The 16,592-nt window shown below is 34.9% G+C and overlaps 1 protein-coding gene across 14 annotated transcripts in view; it reads left to right on the top strand.

The window, feature by feature from the left end:
• Nucleotides 1-6: 6 nt before the first annotated feature.
• PPIP5K2 (diphosphoinositol pentakisphosphate kinase 2) overlaps nucleotides 7-16,592 on the top strand; it is a 78,149-nt gene continuing 61,563 nt past the window's right edge. For 12 of the 14 annotated variants that reach the window (XR_013966857.1, XR_013966858.1, XR_013966859.1 and 9 more), the window contains exons 1-6: nucleotides 7-225; nucleotides 4,778-5,140; nucleotides 10,743-10,938; nucleotides 13,650-13,740; nucleotides 14,984-15,069; nucleotides 16,340-16,494. Coding sequence is in view for 9 of the 14 variants with exons in the window: in XM_080804157.1 (XP_080660283.1) it covers nucleotides 5,027-5,140; nucleotides 10,743-10,938; nucleotides 13,650-13,740; nucleotides 14,984-15,069; nucleotides 16,340-16,494 (642 nt within the window). In the remaining 5 variants the exon portion in view is untranslated. Of the gene's footprint in view, nucleotides 226-4,777; nucleotides 5,141-10,742; nucleotides 10,939-13,649; nucleotides 13,741-14,983; nucleotides 15,070-16,339; nucleotides 16,495-16,592 lie in introns of those variants that run through there. The other 2 variants (XM_080804153.1, XM_080804151.1) reach the window with 2 other exon arrangements.

Below are 16,592 nucleotides of genomic sequence, written 5' to 3'. Positions count from 1 at the left end.
GGGCGGGGAGAGGCGTGACCGAGATAAGGGAGGTGGTGTAGTGCTTTGCAGTACCTCTGCGTGGCCCTTCAGCTGCTACTGTGGAGAGGAGACCTGCGTCCACGCTAACAGCTGGAGTCTTTTGCTGACCACTTCCCTCCTGTCTCTGGGATTAAAGGGGAAGCCGAAAGCTGGGAAGGGCGCGGCTATCTTCTGCAGCTTGCGTGGCTGCTGCAGCGGTAGCAGGTGAGGACTCAGACCCGAGGAGAACCGAGGTGCCGAGCTCGGTCACCCGAGGCCGCTGCTGGGCAGTTAGTTGCTTTGTCTTCTGCGCTTTGCGGAGCTTAGACACGCGCTCTTCCTAGGGGCGTGTGCCAGAGCGAAAGGCGGCGTGGGCATGGAGGCGTGACACTCCAGCCCGGAGGGTCTTTTCGCGTCTTATTTTCTTCTCCTCCTCCGTTGCCTCCCTTCTGTATTCCTTGGGCTTGAGAGACTCGACATTTCAGATGAAACCGAAGGAAACTGCCGAGCGTCCGGCTGGTACTCCAGGCTGTGGGCTCGCTCCTCCAAAGTAGGCAGCCTCGAGTCTGGGGACTGATGTGGGTAGCGACGGCTATTTTTATTTTCACTCCCCAGTCTTTACCCCTCTTCTCCTCGCCGCCTGCACCCGCCACTTCAGAAGAACAGAAAGGCCCTTGCGTTGCAGCTTTTCCAGAGTAAAAACGGAGACTGCAGGTCACTGCCTCACCTAATCAGTTCGAGTGTGCTGCGCCTCGCGCGCTTCGAGGGAGAAGGACCGAGGGTGGGGACCACAGGATCGCATGGACTAGGTTCTGGACGACTTCTGGGAGTTGGCGACCTTTGGATTCCTGTGGGTGATACTTGTTTTGCTTCAGTGTGCTGGAAGGCTTAGATGGGGAAGTAGTAGGAAGCGTGGCTGGCTTTAGTACCCAGCATCCTTGCCCGAGCCTGGGATAGGGTTTTGTTTTGCTATTGAAAAGGCTTCAGTAAAAAATACAGTTTTTATTTCAGGCGGTTGCCAGTAACTGAATTCTTTTTTTTTTTTTTTAAGATTTTATTTATTTATTTGACAGAGAGAGAGAGCACAAGTAGGCAGAGAGGCAGGCAGAGACAGAGGGGGAAGCAGGCTTCCTGCTGAGCAGAGAGCCCGACACAGGGAACGCAGGGCTCTATCCCAGGACCCTGGGATCATGACCTGAGCTGAAGGCAGAGGCTTTAACCCACTGAGCCACCCAGGCGCCCCAGTAACTGAATTCTTAATTGTGCCAAGTGCTTTACGTATTTTCTCATATACTTCTCTCAACAATTCCATGAGTTATATTATTCTTTTCACTTTACTGAGATAGGTTCTGAGACTTAGGCCACTTAACTTGTCCTAACTAAAAACACTTTTGTTACTAGTAAACATTTAAAATTATTATGAAATACGTATTAGAAACCACATTTATTAGATTCCAAAATCTGTGTTCTTAATTATACTACTGTTGTTTTTTTTTTTTTAAGATTTTATTTGTCTGACAGACAGAGATCGCAAGTAGGCACAGAAGCAGGCAGAGAGAGAGGAGGAAGCAGGCTCCCCCCTGAGCAGAGAGCCCGACGCAGGGCTCCATCCCAGGACCCTGGGACCCCGACCCAAGCCAAAGGCAGAGGCCCCAACCCACTGAGCCACCCAGGCACCCCTATACTACTGTTGTCTTACCATTATGCTTCTTTGCTTCCAGTTTCTTCACTAACATTTTCAGTGGTTGAAAGTATTCATTAAAAAAAAAATCAGTATGCCTGTTTTTGTGTCTGATGAAATGATCTCTGTCCTCATGGAGCTTCCTTATTGTGAGGCAGAAATAAATAGTTCAGAAACCAAAAGACTAACTGCAGCATGGGTTTTTTGAAAGCAGATGACTAAGCTGATGTGCAGAACCTTCAGAGTTGCATGGTCAGATCTTGCTGTTTTAAGTTTTAAACTCATATGACTTTTGTGGTGGTTGCGGTGAGGATATTATACTTAACAGTTGGTGGGACATTTATTGATCACCCACATAAATGTTCTGCGCCAGTTAAGTACTAGGAATATACAGATAAGGTCCTTGTCCTCTAAAAGCACCGGCACAGCTACATATACATAGTATTAAGGAACTATTAATTTTCCTAAGTGGAAATGATAATTGGTTATATAGGAGGATGTCCTTATTTTTAGGAGATGCATACTGAAGTATATAGAAATGAAGTAAATTGATGTCTATAACTTTCAAATGATAGAGCAAGTATATGTGTATATAAATAGAAAGTAAATATGGTGAAATGTTAGCAATTGTTGGAGTCTAGTGGTAAGTATATGAATGTATGTGTGTAGTGAACCATTCTCTCAACTTTTCTGAATATTTCAAATCTTTCACAATAAAAATTTGCGGAGGAAAAACCTTAACTCTAATGGAAACGGGTAATTGGAGAGATACATCTCAAATGCTCTGGATCATGGAGGATGTGAAAGATGCTGATGTGTATTTAGGGGTTGGCAGAAGCATGACAGTTGTCCGAAAAGCATTTGTTGAAGACTTTGCAGTTGTTTATTAAAGGAGGAATTGGAACTTTCAAGGGCAATAGTGAATTATAAGTAGAAGGAGAGACAGGCTCAGCAAAAAGATAGTGTATGAATGTTTGAAGAAGGAAAAAAAAATCAATGTGAGGGTTTTGTGAAACTTGGCATGGGCTTTCTTGTATACACTTCTAAATGATGCTTGGCTGCCTTTGCCAGCATGCAGAAGCCTATTTAATAACCTATTATGTAGCTGCAGTAATAGTGCCTTGGAACTGGAGCTACCATTTACAACAGTGCTTGCATTGGAAACTGCTTTTAGGGTTTCAGGAAAATCAGGCTTTTCAAGAAAGGTGGGTTTATGAATACTGGGTAGGATGGATGGTTGATCAGTGGTATCATTTTAAGAATTAAGCAGCTTTGACCGTGGTAGATCTGTGAAGGAGAGGAGTGTTTTTTTCCAGGCAATAGTGTTCGTGATAGTCTCAAGCAGTGTGGTAAGACTGGAAAACATGTCATGAAGTCTCCAGTGTCAGCCGCAACAGCAAAAAGGAGTTTCTGTGGCTTCATTATGTGGGTGCTAAGTAGGTACCTTCGAAACTGAATTGTTTATATTTGCTCTGAGCCAGTTAAAATAGGTCTTAATTATAAGAGCCAGCAAGATAAATGCATAGCTAACATTTACTAAATGCTCACCTTGTGCTAATTGCCATTGTATCTTCATTTTCATTTAATTTGCATAATAATTAATGAGATTTATCCCGTTTTACAGATGGTGGCTGGAGTTTCAGTAACTTAGTTAAGGATACAGAACTAAGGACAACTTAACTAAGTTAACAACTTAACTAAGTTAAGGACAGTTATCAGCAAAAGCTATCTAACCCAATTTTGTCAAAGTCTAGAGCGGTGTGTCCCAATGTGTGATTTCCAGGCCAGCAGCATGAGCATCGTGTTGGAATTTTTAGAGTATTGGGTCCTACTTCGAGACTTTTTTTTAGTTTAGTATTTTAACAAGCCCTCTGGTGATTCTGATATGTGAAGTTTGAGTACCACTTCTTTGAGTGTGGATAGTTAGTAGCATGGTAGTTTCCAATATAAAAATCAGAGTTGAGCAGTATTTAGTATTCATGAGCAAGTATTTTACTTTAATTTTTTAATCACCAACTGTTTCAAATTTCGTAACACTGTGAAATTTTAATTTAAAGTTGCATAAAGTGAAGCCTGGCTAGGTACACTAGGGTTTTAATATTTAACAGGGAGCCACCAATTAAACTAGAATTAGATCTTTAGGAAAAAGCATTTTGGGGTTAGACTTTGTGGTTCTAACATATAATCCAACTTCTAAGAATATTTGATCAAATAATTTACTATATTACCAATAAGCAAATGAATTATTTGATATGTGATTTCATCTTGGTAGGTTGTTAGTTTTAATATGACCAAGGAACAGTAATACAAACAGCTTTGGTAAAGATGTTTTGAGATAATCACTGTTATATGAGAGTTCTTAAACTGGTGTTCATAGGCATCAGTTTATATAGAAAAGCTTGGATGTCAGTCACATAAAATTGTTTGCAGAATTTATTACACATGTACATGTTTTTCTGAGGAGAAGATCTGTAGGTTTTATTAGGCTAGCCAAGGAATTTCTGACTTTTAAAAGTTTAAGAGCTGCTGTTATAATGAAATCTTGTTTTTATTCTAATTTTATTTTGTTGATTTTTTTTTTGAGACTAGAATGCAAAACGGTTTTATTCCCTGAACTTTCTAGTTAGTCTTTTAAAAATTGGTTTAATCAAATTTCAAATTGATTTATAGATGTCAGTGGGTTTTAAACCCACATTACACTTTTTGTTGTTGGGTTTGGTTTTTTTTTTTTTTTTTTTTTCATTCTATTCAGGTATTCTTAAGTGCATTGCAGAGGTTTTTAGCTTTTAATGGAATTTTGTTATAATTTGAATAATTTTCTCATTTGTTAGATATTTTTGGATTTGAAGAATTTAGTGTGTATTTTTGTTATTGTTACTTTGTTATTTTGGTACTATCCTTTTATTTTGAATCAGTTTGTCAAATTGCTAAAATGTAGATTTGAAGATTAGAGCTTAATTTTTTATATTTTATGGAAGCAAATGTCATTTCATTTGAAGGTATGCATCAATTTACTGATCAGGATTTTACAAGTGTCATTTACATGAACATTTTTGATGTACATTCTCCAAAATTAATTTTTTCATTGCATTTTAGGTAGAAAAAATTACTGCATCAACTCACTGAAGCAATAACTTCACTCTTTGCCTTTTAAACTTCATCAACAATGAAACAATGATATCTGAGAACAGAAGAACATTTGCCAACTAACTGTCATCACAATTTCAAGTGATTGTATAAGCAGAAACAAGCTGCGACAGAGCTCTGTCAGCTAGTATAGAGAGAATGGTTTATTTAGAAGCAGTTTTAGTATAGTGCTTTATATCTGTACCAAATGAAATAAAAATGAGTGAGGCCCCCAGATTCTTTGTTGGGCCTGAAGATACAGAAATAAACTCAGGAAATTACCGACATTTCTTCCACCATGCAGATGAAGATGAGGAGGAAGAAGATGAGTCTGTAAGTTGTTTTTTTGGCAAGAGAAGACCAGTACAATATAGGCTTCTTACTAATCACTGTCAGGGTGAATTAATAGTATCTAGAATTAATATCTAGAATTAATAGTATCTAGAATTAATAGTATCTTGTGAAGACATTTTTGCACATAGAAATTTGTTGGAAATCTTCTACACTGAAAAAGCATATTATGTTTCACTAGTAACATTATCGAATCTATGGTATGGCAAGAAATCCATTAAGGGTCAGACTTCTAAGTTGTTTAATGATGCTAACTTTAGTGTCTTTCATGATATGTTCACTGATATGCCTAGCATAACACAGGATTCAGTTGAAAGCGTGGCAAGGAGAGAATAATCAGGGCCATAAACCAAAAGGGTTTCTTGTATACAGAAGTACCTAAAAAGTACATGAAGATAAAGAAATAAGTTGAAGGAGATAATTTTAAAGGTACTAAAGAAGGACTTAGGCAGCTTCGTTAAGTTTGTCATGTTGTCAATAAAAGTGGTGGTTGACCCAAAGATAGCCTTATATATTAACTATTCAGAAGTCTGTAACTGTGTGACTAGATGGAGAGGCTACCTCAAGTATCCAGAGAGGTGTATAGGAACATGAGTCTTGTTTTCTTTTTGATCTGATCTACCAGGATGTATAGCTGTACCGAATCTTTGGGAATAACACACATTTATTATGTTCATTTTACTATAGTTACACTAGCTCAACATTTTTCTTTTTTTTTTGCCATTTTATTTTATTTTTTATTAACATATAATGTATTGTGTGTTTCAGGGGTACAGGTCTGTGATTCATCAGTCTTACACAATTCACAGTGCTTACCATAGCACAATGGAATACTATAGAGCCATAAAAAATGAAATCTTGCCATTTGCAATGACATGGATGAAACTACAGGGGATTATGCTAAGCAAAATAAGTCAGTCAGAGAAAGACAATTTTCATATGATCTCATTGATATGAGGAATTCGAGAAGCAAGACAGAGGATCATAGGGAAAGGGAGGGAAAAATGAAATAAGATGAAACCAGAGAGGGAGACAAACCATAAGAGACTCTTAATCTCAGGAAACAAACTGAGGGCTGCTGGAGTGGAGGGGAGTGGGAGGGATGAGGAGTGGGGGTGGTTGGGTGATGTGCTATGGTGAGAGCTCAACATTTTTCTTACATGTTTTCCCTTTAGAAGTAGATTGCTTTACTGTGAAAACTGATTTAAGATGCAACCTTACGTTTGTTTTTTCTTATATTTCCAGTTGAAAAGATAATTTTTTTAAAGATTTATTTATTTATTTGAGAGACAGAGAGAGAGAGGGTGGTGGGGAGGGACAGAAGGAGAGTGAGAGAGAGTCCCAAGCAGACTCCATGCTGAGCACAGAGACCGAAACAGGGCTTGATCTCAGGACTGAACCGAAATCGGGAGTATGTCTCTTAACCAACTGCACCATGCAGGCGCCCTCATAATTTTGTTTTCAAATCAAAACCTGTTATACTTGGTAAGAGTAGAAAAAAACCCCAAAAAACGAAAATAGCTATTGGATGATTCTTTGCATCCATTTTCATCAACCATTTTCACAGCATTGTAACACATCTGAAATGCCAATGAGACTGTCATTCACTCAAAACCTATTCCACCCCCACCTTATCCCAGAAGAAAATGATTTTCAGGCTTCTCTTACCAGCAAAATATTTCATCATCTAAAGTGTTATGCAGAAGTCCAATGAATAAAACATATTTTTTTCTGTCTGCTTTAAGCTAGAAAGTACTATTGACTCAGCCTCTGCTAGCCTACCCCTGTTCGCCTGAGTTCTGAGTTCATCTGTGAACATCACTGACAGATCAAGTCCATTTCTTACAAATATTGTCTGTCCCTTATATCTAGAACTGTACTAGTCTCTCCTCCCTTCTACCTTTAATGTTTAAACAATATCAAATTTTTGTTTTTCACGTATTATTCCATGTTGTACTGTGCCTCTTTGTTCTTGTATGTATTTCTTCATCTCTGTGAAATGCCCTTTTCTGAGGGGTACCTTATGAATTGTTTTTCATTCTTCAAAACCTTGCTCATATTCCCTATACATTCTTCCCCTTCTCCTGGTAGATTTGAATACTTCTTCCTCAGTAGTTTTGTTTGTTTGTTTTTAAGATTTTATTTACTTGAGAGAGAGAGAGCATGCACAAGCAGGGGGAGGGGTGGAGGGAGAGGGAGAAGCAGACTTCTTGCTGAGCCTGGCATGGGGCTCTATTCCAGGACCCTCTGGGATCATGACCTGAGCCAAAGGCAGACGCTTAACTGACTGAGCCACCTGGGTATCCCCTCAGTACTATTTCTGTACCTTGACATATACTTGTATTCCACATAGCATAAAGTACTACATTATTACTGTGATCTGTTCGATTCATAGCACTTTGAGGATAGGTAGTTTCTGTTTATCTAACTTCAGCATTTAGTGTAATTCTTAGAATATTGGTACTAATTAAATTGAGTTCACATTTATGATGCATAGTTGACACTTTTGAGAAACTTGATTTGGTTCATTTGGCCTACAGATTGATAAAATGATTTGTTCCAGATCATTCTATTTTTAAGATTAAAGAAAAGAATTTCAGAAAAATAAAGGTATGAATTTCATTTTAGACATTAAATCTGTCAAAATAATTAAGATCTGTTTTAAAGTTATTTTCATGCTTCCGAGGTTCTACCTAATAGGAAAATTCTATAATTTTGTCTTAATAATGCGGGTTTAGGGGCGCCTGGGTGGCTCAGTGGGTTAAAGCCTCTGCCTTCAGCTCGGGTCATGATCCCAGGGTCCTGGGATCGAGCCCCACATCCGACTCTCTGCTCAGCAGGGAGCCTGCTTCCCCCTCTCTCTATCTGCCTGCCTCTCTGCCTACTTGTGATCTCTGTCTATCAAATAAATAAATAAAATTAAAAAAAAAAATAATGCGGGTTTATTTGTGCATTTTAAACTTGGAAGTTTCTAGATCATTTTAGCTAATGAATAGATACTAAATAGATCTGTAATAAATAAAATTTAACTTAGTAGCCTTTTTGTAAATTTTAAAACAATAGGGGATGTTAGGTTGATGCTTTTTTTTTTACTGAAGTGTAATTGACATAATAGTTTCATGTGTACAACATGGTGATTCTGCAATTATATACATTACAAAATGCTCGTCATGATAAATATAGTTACCATCTGCCACCATACAAAGTTACTGTTACTGACTGTATTCCCTCTGCTATATTTTTCATCTCTACAATTTTATCTATTTTATAACTAAAAGTCTATCTCTTAATCCCCTTCAGCATGTTTACCCGTCCCACCTCCCCCCTTCCCTCTGGCAGCCATCAGTCTGTTTTCTGTATTTGAGTCTATTTGTTTTTTTTGTTTTGGTTTTTAGATTTCACATGTTAAGTGAAATCATAGGGTATTTGTCATTCTGACTGACTTATTTCACTTAGCATAATACTCTGTAGGTCCATCCATGTTGTTGTGAGTAACAAGAATTTTTTTCTTTTTTATGGCTGACTAATATATATACTACACCTTCCTTATCCATTCATTTATTGAGGGACAGTTAGATTGCTTCCATGTCTTGGCTTTTGTAAATAAGGATGCAGTCAGCATGTCTTTTTGAATTAGTGTTTTTGTTTTCTTGGTAATACCCAGAAGTAGAATTAATGGGTCATATGGTATTTTAATTAATTAATTAAATTAGTTAATAAATACTAATTTAATTAATCAAGTATTTAACCAATAGTGATTAATTATATACTATCACTATTAATTTTTAAATTAATATTAATTATATAATAATTAATAACAGTTTTAATTTTTTTAAGGACCTCCATACTATCTTCCACAGTGGCCATACCATTTTACATTCCCAGCAACAGTACAGGATAGCACTTGCTATTTTTTGTCTTTTTGATACTAGCCATTCTTACTGGTGTGAGGTGATATCTCATTGTGGTTTTGATTTGCATTTTCCTGATGATTAGTGATTTTGAGCATCTTTTCATGAATCTTTTGCCCATCTGTATATCTTCTTTGGAACACTGTCTGTTAAGGTCCTCTGCCCATTTTTTAATTGCATTATTGGATTTTTTTGGTATTGGGTTGTATGAGTTCTTTATATATTTTAAAAATTGACCCCTTAAAAAAATAAAAAATAAAAATTGACCCCTTAATGGATATATCATTTGCAAATATATTTTGTTGGTGGGGAAATATTCATTAGGAACATCATAAGCTATGTAGAGGCTTTTATTTGGGAAAGAATTGAATAACGGTACATAAAAGTGGATGATCAAGGGAGAAAAACAGCAGATCCCAGGGAGATTAGGATTTACAGTCAAATTCAATACCAGTTTGATCTCTAAATTTCATGAGTTAGAAGAGGGAATGAAGAAATCTAATTTTATTTTTTTTCCTTTTTTTTTTTCAAAATATTTTTATTTATTTATTTGGCAGACAGAGATCACAAGTAGGCAGAGAGGCAGGCAGAGAGAGAAGGAGGGGAAGCAGGCTCCTTGCTGAGCAGAGAGCCCGATGCGGGGCTTGATCCCAGGACCCTGGGATCATGACCTGAGCGGAAGGCAGAGGCTTAACCCACTGAGCCACCCAGGCGCCCCAAGAAATCTAATTTTAGACACAAGAAGAATAGTAATTTAAATCTGATGTTACCCAATTTTATTTTTAGATTTACAATAAGAGAAAGTCTAGTAAAACACTTCTGAGCTCAGATTACAATATTACGTGAAACATATAAAATATGGAAGAGGGAGAAATTACAAAAAAAAGAAACTGGGCACAGCTTTATTTATTTGATAAAACTCTTCATTACTTGAATGCAAAGATCTCAGAATGAATCTTGAGTAATTTTGTAAGCCTGTGAGTTACTTAAAAAGTATTTCTATATCCTGTTTTTTTTTTTGTTTGTTTTTTGTTTTTTTTAAGTTTTAGGATGAACCATGGCCTTTGGGCTGTAGCAAGGGTGTCAGAGATGAGCAGCACCATTAAATAGGGATATTTAGTATGAAGATTGGAGTTTCAAAGAACATTGACACCTCTGTTAGCAGTTGGGCTTTCTCCAAAATTTTCTTCCAAGTTGTTGTTGACCAACTCCTATTCAAGCTCAAACTACAAAAATAGTTTAACACTGTATAATACAGCTTTGTAGTCAGAATATCTTATTTTAGGCAAGAGAATTTTTTATCCCACTCTCATTGGTCTTTTTCGTTGGATTAGATCGGTTTTGGCCCTCATTTTTCCCTTCCCGTTGTGGCAAAGGTAAATAAGTACTAGAGGTAGTTAAGAAAGGAGTATCTTTTTAAGTTTAAAATCAGAACAGAAATAGTAACAATGTCCTGAAAGTGAACGTTTTCCAGACTTTTGTATTATCTTCTATTATTTGTTATTTATTATAACAAAAATGTAATTTTAAAAAATGCCTTTTTTGGTTAATGTATCATTTGTATTGATTACATCCTGCATCTACTTGTGAAAAAGATTTAATATAGCTCTACTTTGGAGTTTGTATTAAGTCAACTTGATTTTTTTGTTGTTGTTGTTTTCTTTCTGTTTTAGCCACCAGAAAGACAGATTGTGGTTGGAATATGTTCCATGGCAAAGAAATCCAAATCCAAACCAATGAAGGAAATTCTTGAACGGATCTCCTTATTTAAATATATCACAGTAGTAGTATTTGAAGAAGATGTTATTTTGAATGAACCAGTAGAAAACTGGCCTTTATGTGATTGTCTTATTTCGTTCCATTCTAAAGGTATTAAAGAATGGGGTGGGAACTCCCTTTATCATCTTATAATAAACCTAATACATATTAATTGTAGAATATTAGATAAAACAGGAAAATAAAATTAAATTCACCCATCTCACAGATCAGTGATGTTAACATTTTTATGTATTTCTTTTCAGTCATTTTTTTCTCTGTGTATTTTTCTAAACAAATTTATTGTGGTTGTGTATATGTAATTCTATATTTAATTTTTTTGTTAGTTATATCAAGAAGTTTTTTTCCCCCCTCTATTACATTCTTCAAAGACCTAATTTTTTTTAAAGATTTTATTTATTTATTTGACCGGCAGAGATCACAAGTAGGCAGAGAGGCAGTCAGAGAGAGAGAGAGGAGGAAGCAGGCTTCCCGCAGAGCAGAGAGCCCGATTCGGGGCTCAGTCCCCGCACCCTGGGATCATGACCTGAGCCGAAGGCAGAGGGTTTAACCCACTGAGCCACCCAGGTGCCCCAAAGACCTAATTTTTAGCATAGGGTGTTGTCATGAGATTGTCCTATGACATGGTTACCAATTATCCTAACAGTCTCCAGTTTTCACTATTAGAAATACGGTTGTTATGAACTCTTTTAATGCATATCTTTGTTTGAGCTACTCTAAGTTACTTAGAATAAATTCTCGAATTATTGGATATTTTTAGCCATATGCTTTTGCCATACAGAAAATGATCTATCTTTCCTCATATACATATTCATATATTATTTCTAAAGAGCATAATTTTTGAATTTTCAATTTTACTTGGTTTCTTTTATAAATCAAACAGAATATTAATTAAACTTAAGTATTACTTGATGGTAAAGTATGCCTTCATAGTAAAACCCACAAATCAAAATTATTAGTGAATATTTGAAAATTTATAACCCAAGAATCTGTGAATTAAGTGAATTTCTAAGAATTATAATTTAAAAGATGCATGCTCAGTTATAAATGTATTCATATTAAATCACTTTGTTACCAAAACACGTAATCTCCAGCTGTGTTAAAGTTTTACTTTAGTTAGGTGTTCAAGACATTTCTCCTTCAGCAAGAAGGAGATGGAACATGGTTGAGATTTTTCGTGCTCCTATATCCTATAGATAAGCCAAGGCCCTGGTCTTTATAAATTGAAGTCCTTTACTTCAGAGAATCTTAAAATTGGCTTATCCTTCAGGGTAAAGTGGTCTTCCCTTACTACCACATGGTTTTTCCTTCCAAAGCTATTTGTTTTTGCCTGTAAAAACTAGCTGCTATCTAAGGTCATATCCCATATGCTGTCTCTTGGTAAGGAAGAAGTTCCTCTTTCACAGCAGTAACAGAACCAGAAAACCGTTACAGCGGTTCCTATATGCTGAATTTGGTTAAGATGCTTTAAATCATAGACATTGAGCTGTCTTGATGACAGGTGATGAATTCTTCTGAGTCTTTACAAAACGAGAAGGGTTTGTAGTTTGTGGAAGTAATTCTTGATATAGAGTACTTCCATTAAATTTTAAAAACTAAGAGGAATTTAGGAATAAATCTTTTTTAACTGACCATAGTTGTTTGTTTAGTTTTGTTAACTTCAGTGTGCCTTTGTACTTACTTCCCCTCCAACTGTTCTGATAATAGTACAAAATACAGTGTCTTCACAGGAATACTGTAGTACCCAAGGTTAAATTCTAAAGTTATGCATGCTTACTGATTTTTACTCTTTTCCATAGATATTTATTAAAATACTGTCATTTAAGGAATATTAAATATTTATTGGGAACCTACTCTGTCAGGGACTATACTGTTTTATATATACTCCTTTCTCGAGTTCCTCAAAAACTCTACTAGATAAGACTGGTGTAATAACTATTTACAGCTGAGAATCAGGGGCTTAGTGATGTTAAATAAACTTACCCAGGGTCACATGGCTAATGAAAGATGGAGCCAGGATTTTGAATCCTGTTTTATTAGACTCTATGGTATACTGCCACACCATCTCTTAATAATATGTATTGACGAATAAAATTGGAGACTTTTAGTGTCAATACAGAGAGTGCGGTATAATTATTAAATGCTTTAGGTTTTTTTTTTAGACCTCTTACTGTGTCTGCCATTTGATTTGTTTTCCATGTAATTAGTAGTTTTATCAAAGTCTAGAAATTTTAGGGAGTTAATTTCTAATACCTTAACAGTGACCTAGTAACAGCAAGTATGATTCTATGCATAAATTTTACATTAAAGCATATCTATTGTATATGAATTAACTTTTGTTTTTGCTGTTTTTAAAGGTGCATGAGTTCTTTGAATTATTGGCAATTTATATGTATAAATATCAAACTAAAGTGAGAAGAAGTTATATTTGTTTTTTTTTAATCACCAAGTGATTGTGATACACTTATTTATGTTTAGATTTCTCTTTTGTGTCAGAAGTAATCTTAACCTGTTATTAGGTCACTTTGAATAATCAGGCATTGACTAACATGTCAGTGCTCTATATTTGGTTATATAGCCACTGGCTTGTTATGTCTTATCAATCAAATTAACTAGGAAAAAATAAGACTTATTATTAATACATGTAAAGTTTTAAGGTTTTTTCCATGCTTTGTATGGAAAACAATTACATGCATAATTAAATTAACCTTTTATGGGAAGTGATACAGAATCAAATTGATAAAGTTAGAGATGTCAACTTATCTTGAGATTATACAGAATATGTTAATAATATGTGTTCTTAGGATTTCCACTGGACAAAGCAGTTGCCTATGCAAAACTCAGGAATCCATTTGTAATCAATGACTTGAATATGCAGTATCTCATACAAGATAGGTGAGTGATGGAGATGGCTGAATTAAGGGAAGGAAAAATAACATTTATTTAGTGTCTACTGTAAGCTGACATCAGGTGTTTCCATATACATTTATTTGTGGTATCCTCTAAATAATACTTAGAAATAGGAATTTATACCCAGTTTTATAGATGAAGAAACTTGAGACTCAGGGAGATGAATAAATTTTCCCAGAGTCACAAGTAGTTCAGTCAATAGTGGAACAAGGACTTAAACGAGGTTTGTTTAATTTCCAGAGCCTACTGAACCACTGAAAATTTAGTTTCAATTTGAAACTATGAACAATTTCTCTGTCATGTGACTGAAGATGAAATTATGGTTATGCTCATTGTAACCAGACTTTTTTTTTAAATGGAATAGTGCACCTGTTTTGAAAAATATCTCATGATATATCTTAGCATTCATTTTATAGGCTGAAAGCATGGATTTCTAAGAAAAACTGTAGAATACAAATATATTTATTTATTTTGTTTGAGTGATGTTTCACTCTGATGGCTACCATATAATTTCACCAACATTTAGTTTTCTTTTGTGTTAGCATTATAGTATGAGATTATATGTGTGAAAATGCATTATAAAGTTTAAGGCCCTATAGTTTTCTGGTTTTGTTTTTTTTTTTTCTGTTCTTCCAAATAGTAACATTATCAATAGCTAACATTTTAAAACATTTTCCCTAGATTTACATATTAATACATGCTTCTATGTTGTAAATATATACATATATATGTAAATGTATACTTACTTTAAGAAATTTGGAAAATAAAAGCATAAAGAAGGCATTTAACCCTACTACTGTCTATCATATCTTTTCATGTAGAAAGCAACACATACATCCACTTACATTTTGCAAAATGAGGGTCACTTTTCTTTTAAAATACTATGAACATTTTCCCATGTCATTAAATATTCTTTGAGTATAAAGTTTTTTAATAGATAATATGGTGTCATTGCCATATAACAACTTCGTATTTAACCATTTCTTTTTATACATTTTTATTCCCACTTTTAAATATTAGTATTTTAATATGTCACATAAAGTATTGTGCATACATTTTTGTTCTAATGTGGCTGAATGTTTTCTTAGAAATTTTTAATATTTTTAAATGATTTGTTTATTTAAAAAATAAGACTTGATATCTATGCCTTTTAAAGTAATACAGTAGTAATAATGTACTCTTCAAATAGAGCAATAAAATTTAAAAAAACGTTTTCCTTTTTCTTCAGAAGAGAAGTATATAGTATTCTTCAAGCTGAAGGTATTTTACTTCCTCGTTATGCAATTTTGAACCGTGACCCAAATAATCCCAAAGGTAAGAATATGAGATTTTGAGCAAGCTACCTTTTGTCACTCAACATACTTTTGAGTTATTTCCTTTCTAATTAAGTAGAAGAAATTCAGAGAACTCATACTATTCTATTTACTTTTTTTTTTAATGAGCCAAGTAAGCATTATGTTCAGTTAAAGTGTGCCACTATAAGCTAAAAAGCCCACTAATAATTTAAGAGTTATACATCCTACTTTTCTTTGTTCTGCATTTAACATATATCTGGGAATCATAAAGAATTTTTGAATTACATGCTTAATAAATTTGTATTGATTACGGGTAATCGGTAATCAGGTGATTTATCTATGGTTGTTGAATTCAGGATTAGAAACTTCATGCTAAGATACCATAATTTCTGATGACTGGGAATTCAGAAATATTACTACTTATTAATATTCTCAAGCACCCTTTGCTTCATTTTTCTGGTTATCTAAAACATAACATGTAAGTTATATGTGACATTCTAAAAAGCCAAGATAAATGTTTATCTGCTTTAAGAGTTAATATTCTGACAAGGGTATTTTGGGGAATTTTGATGATTTTATTGTACTTTAAAGCAACTTTTGTTAAAAAACTAGATATAGCATTTATTATCAGTAACAGGGAACTTCTCTCATTTGTCTAGAGCAAAAAAAAAACTTCCTGATTGGATTGCTTGCTTACTTTATATAGGTTACTTTAAGAACTTAAGTAATTTCATGTTTTGTGGTATCTGTGATACAAATAATTCCATATAATTTTCAGAAGATGATAGCAATCTAGAAAGATTTCTCAGTCTTTCTTGTTGGCATCATTTCATATCTAATATTGAATTCTGTGGGATGATAAGGTAAAATATCAGGTTCATAAGATTTTGAAGAATAACTGTAGTTTTTAATGTCATAGATCATAAATCTTGGTGTATATTTTTTGCATAAATATTATTTTAAAGATGATTTATTTTTTTAGAGAGAGAGGTTGGGGGAGGGGCAGTGTAGAGAATCTTGAAGTAAACTTCCTGCTGCGTGTGGAGCCAAGACGGAGCTCCATCTTCAGACCCATGAGATCATGACCTGAGCTGAAACCCAAGAGGAGGACGCTTAACCAACTGAACCATACAGGCGCTTCTGCATGACTTTTTAATTAAAATAAAAGCATACATTAGCCACAGTTACTTTTCTTTGTAAACTCTATTCTAGTAAAAACTTTAACAATAATGTTAAATGTAGCTAATATACAATATGTAATTTTTCCTGCTGTTATGTTTGATTTTTAGAATGCAATCTGATTGAAGGGGAAGATCATGTAGAAGTAAATGGTGAAGTTTTTCAAAAGCCATTTGTAGAAAAGCCAGTCAGTGCAGAGGATCACAATGTTTACATTTACTATCCCACATCTGCAGGTGGTGGAAGTCAAAGACTTTTTCGAAAGGTAAACCTTTGTTATCCTAGGGGATACTGTTATTCATACTTCATAGAAATACTACTAAAAGTAACCAAGTATTCGGTAGAATTAAAATTAAATAGAAA

The sequence above is a fragment of the Martes martes genome (assembly GCF_963455335.1).
Source record: "Martes martes genome assembly, chromosome: 5".
In the NCBI taxonomy this organism is placed as follows: Eukaryota; Metazoa; Chordata; class Mammalia; order Carnivora; family Mustelidae; genus Martes; species Martes martes.
Note: the sequence above shows the minus strand (reverse complement) of the source record. Positions and strands in the feature narration are given on the sequence as shown.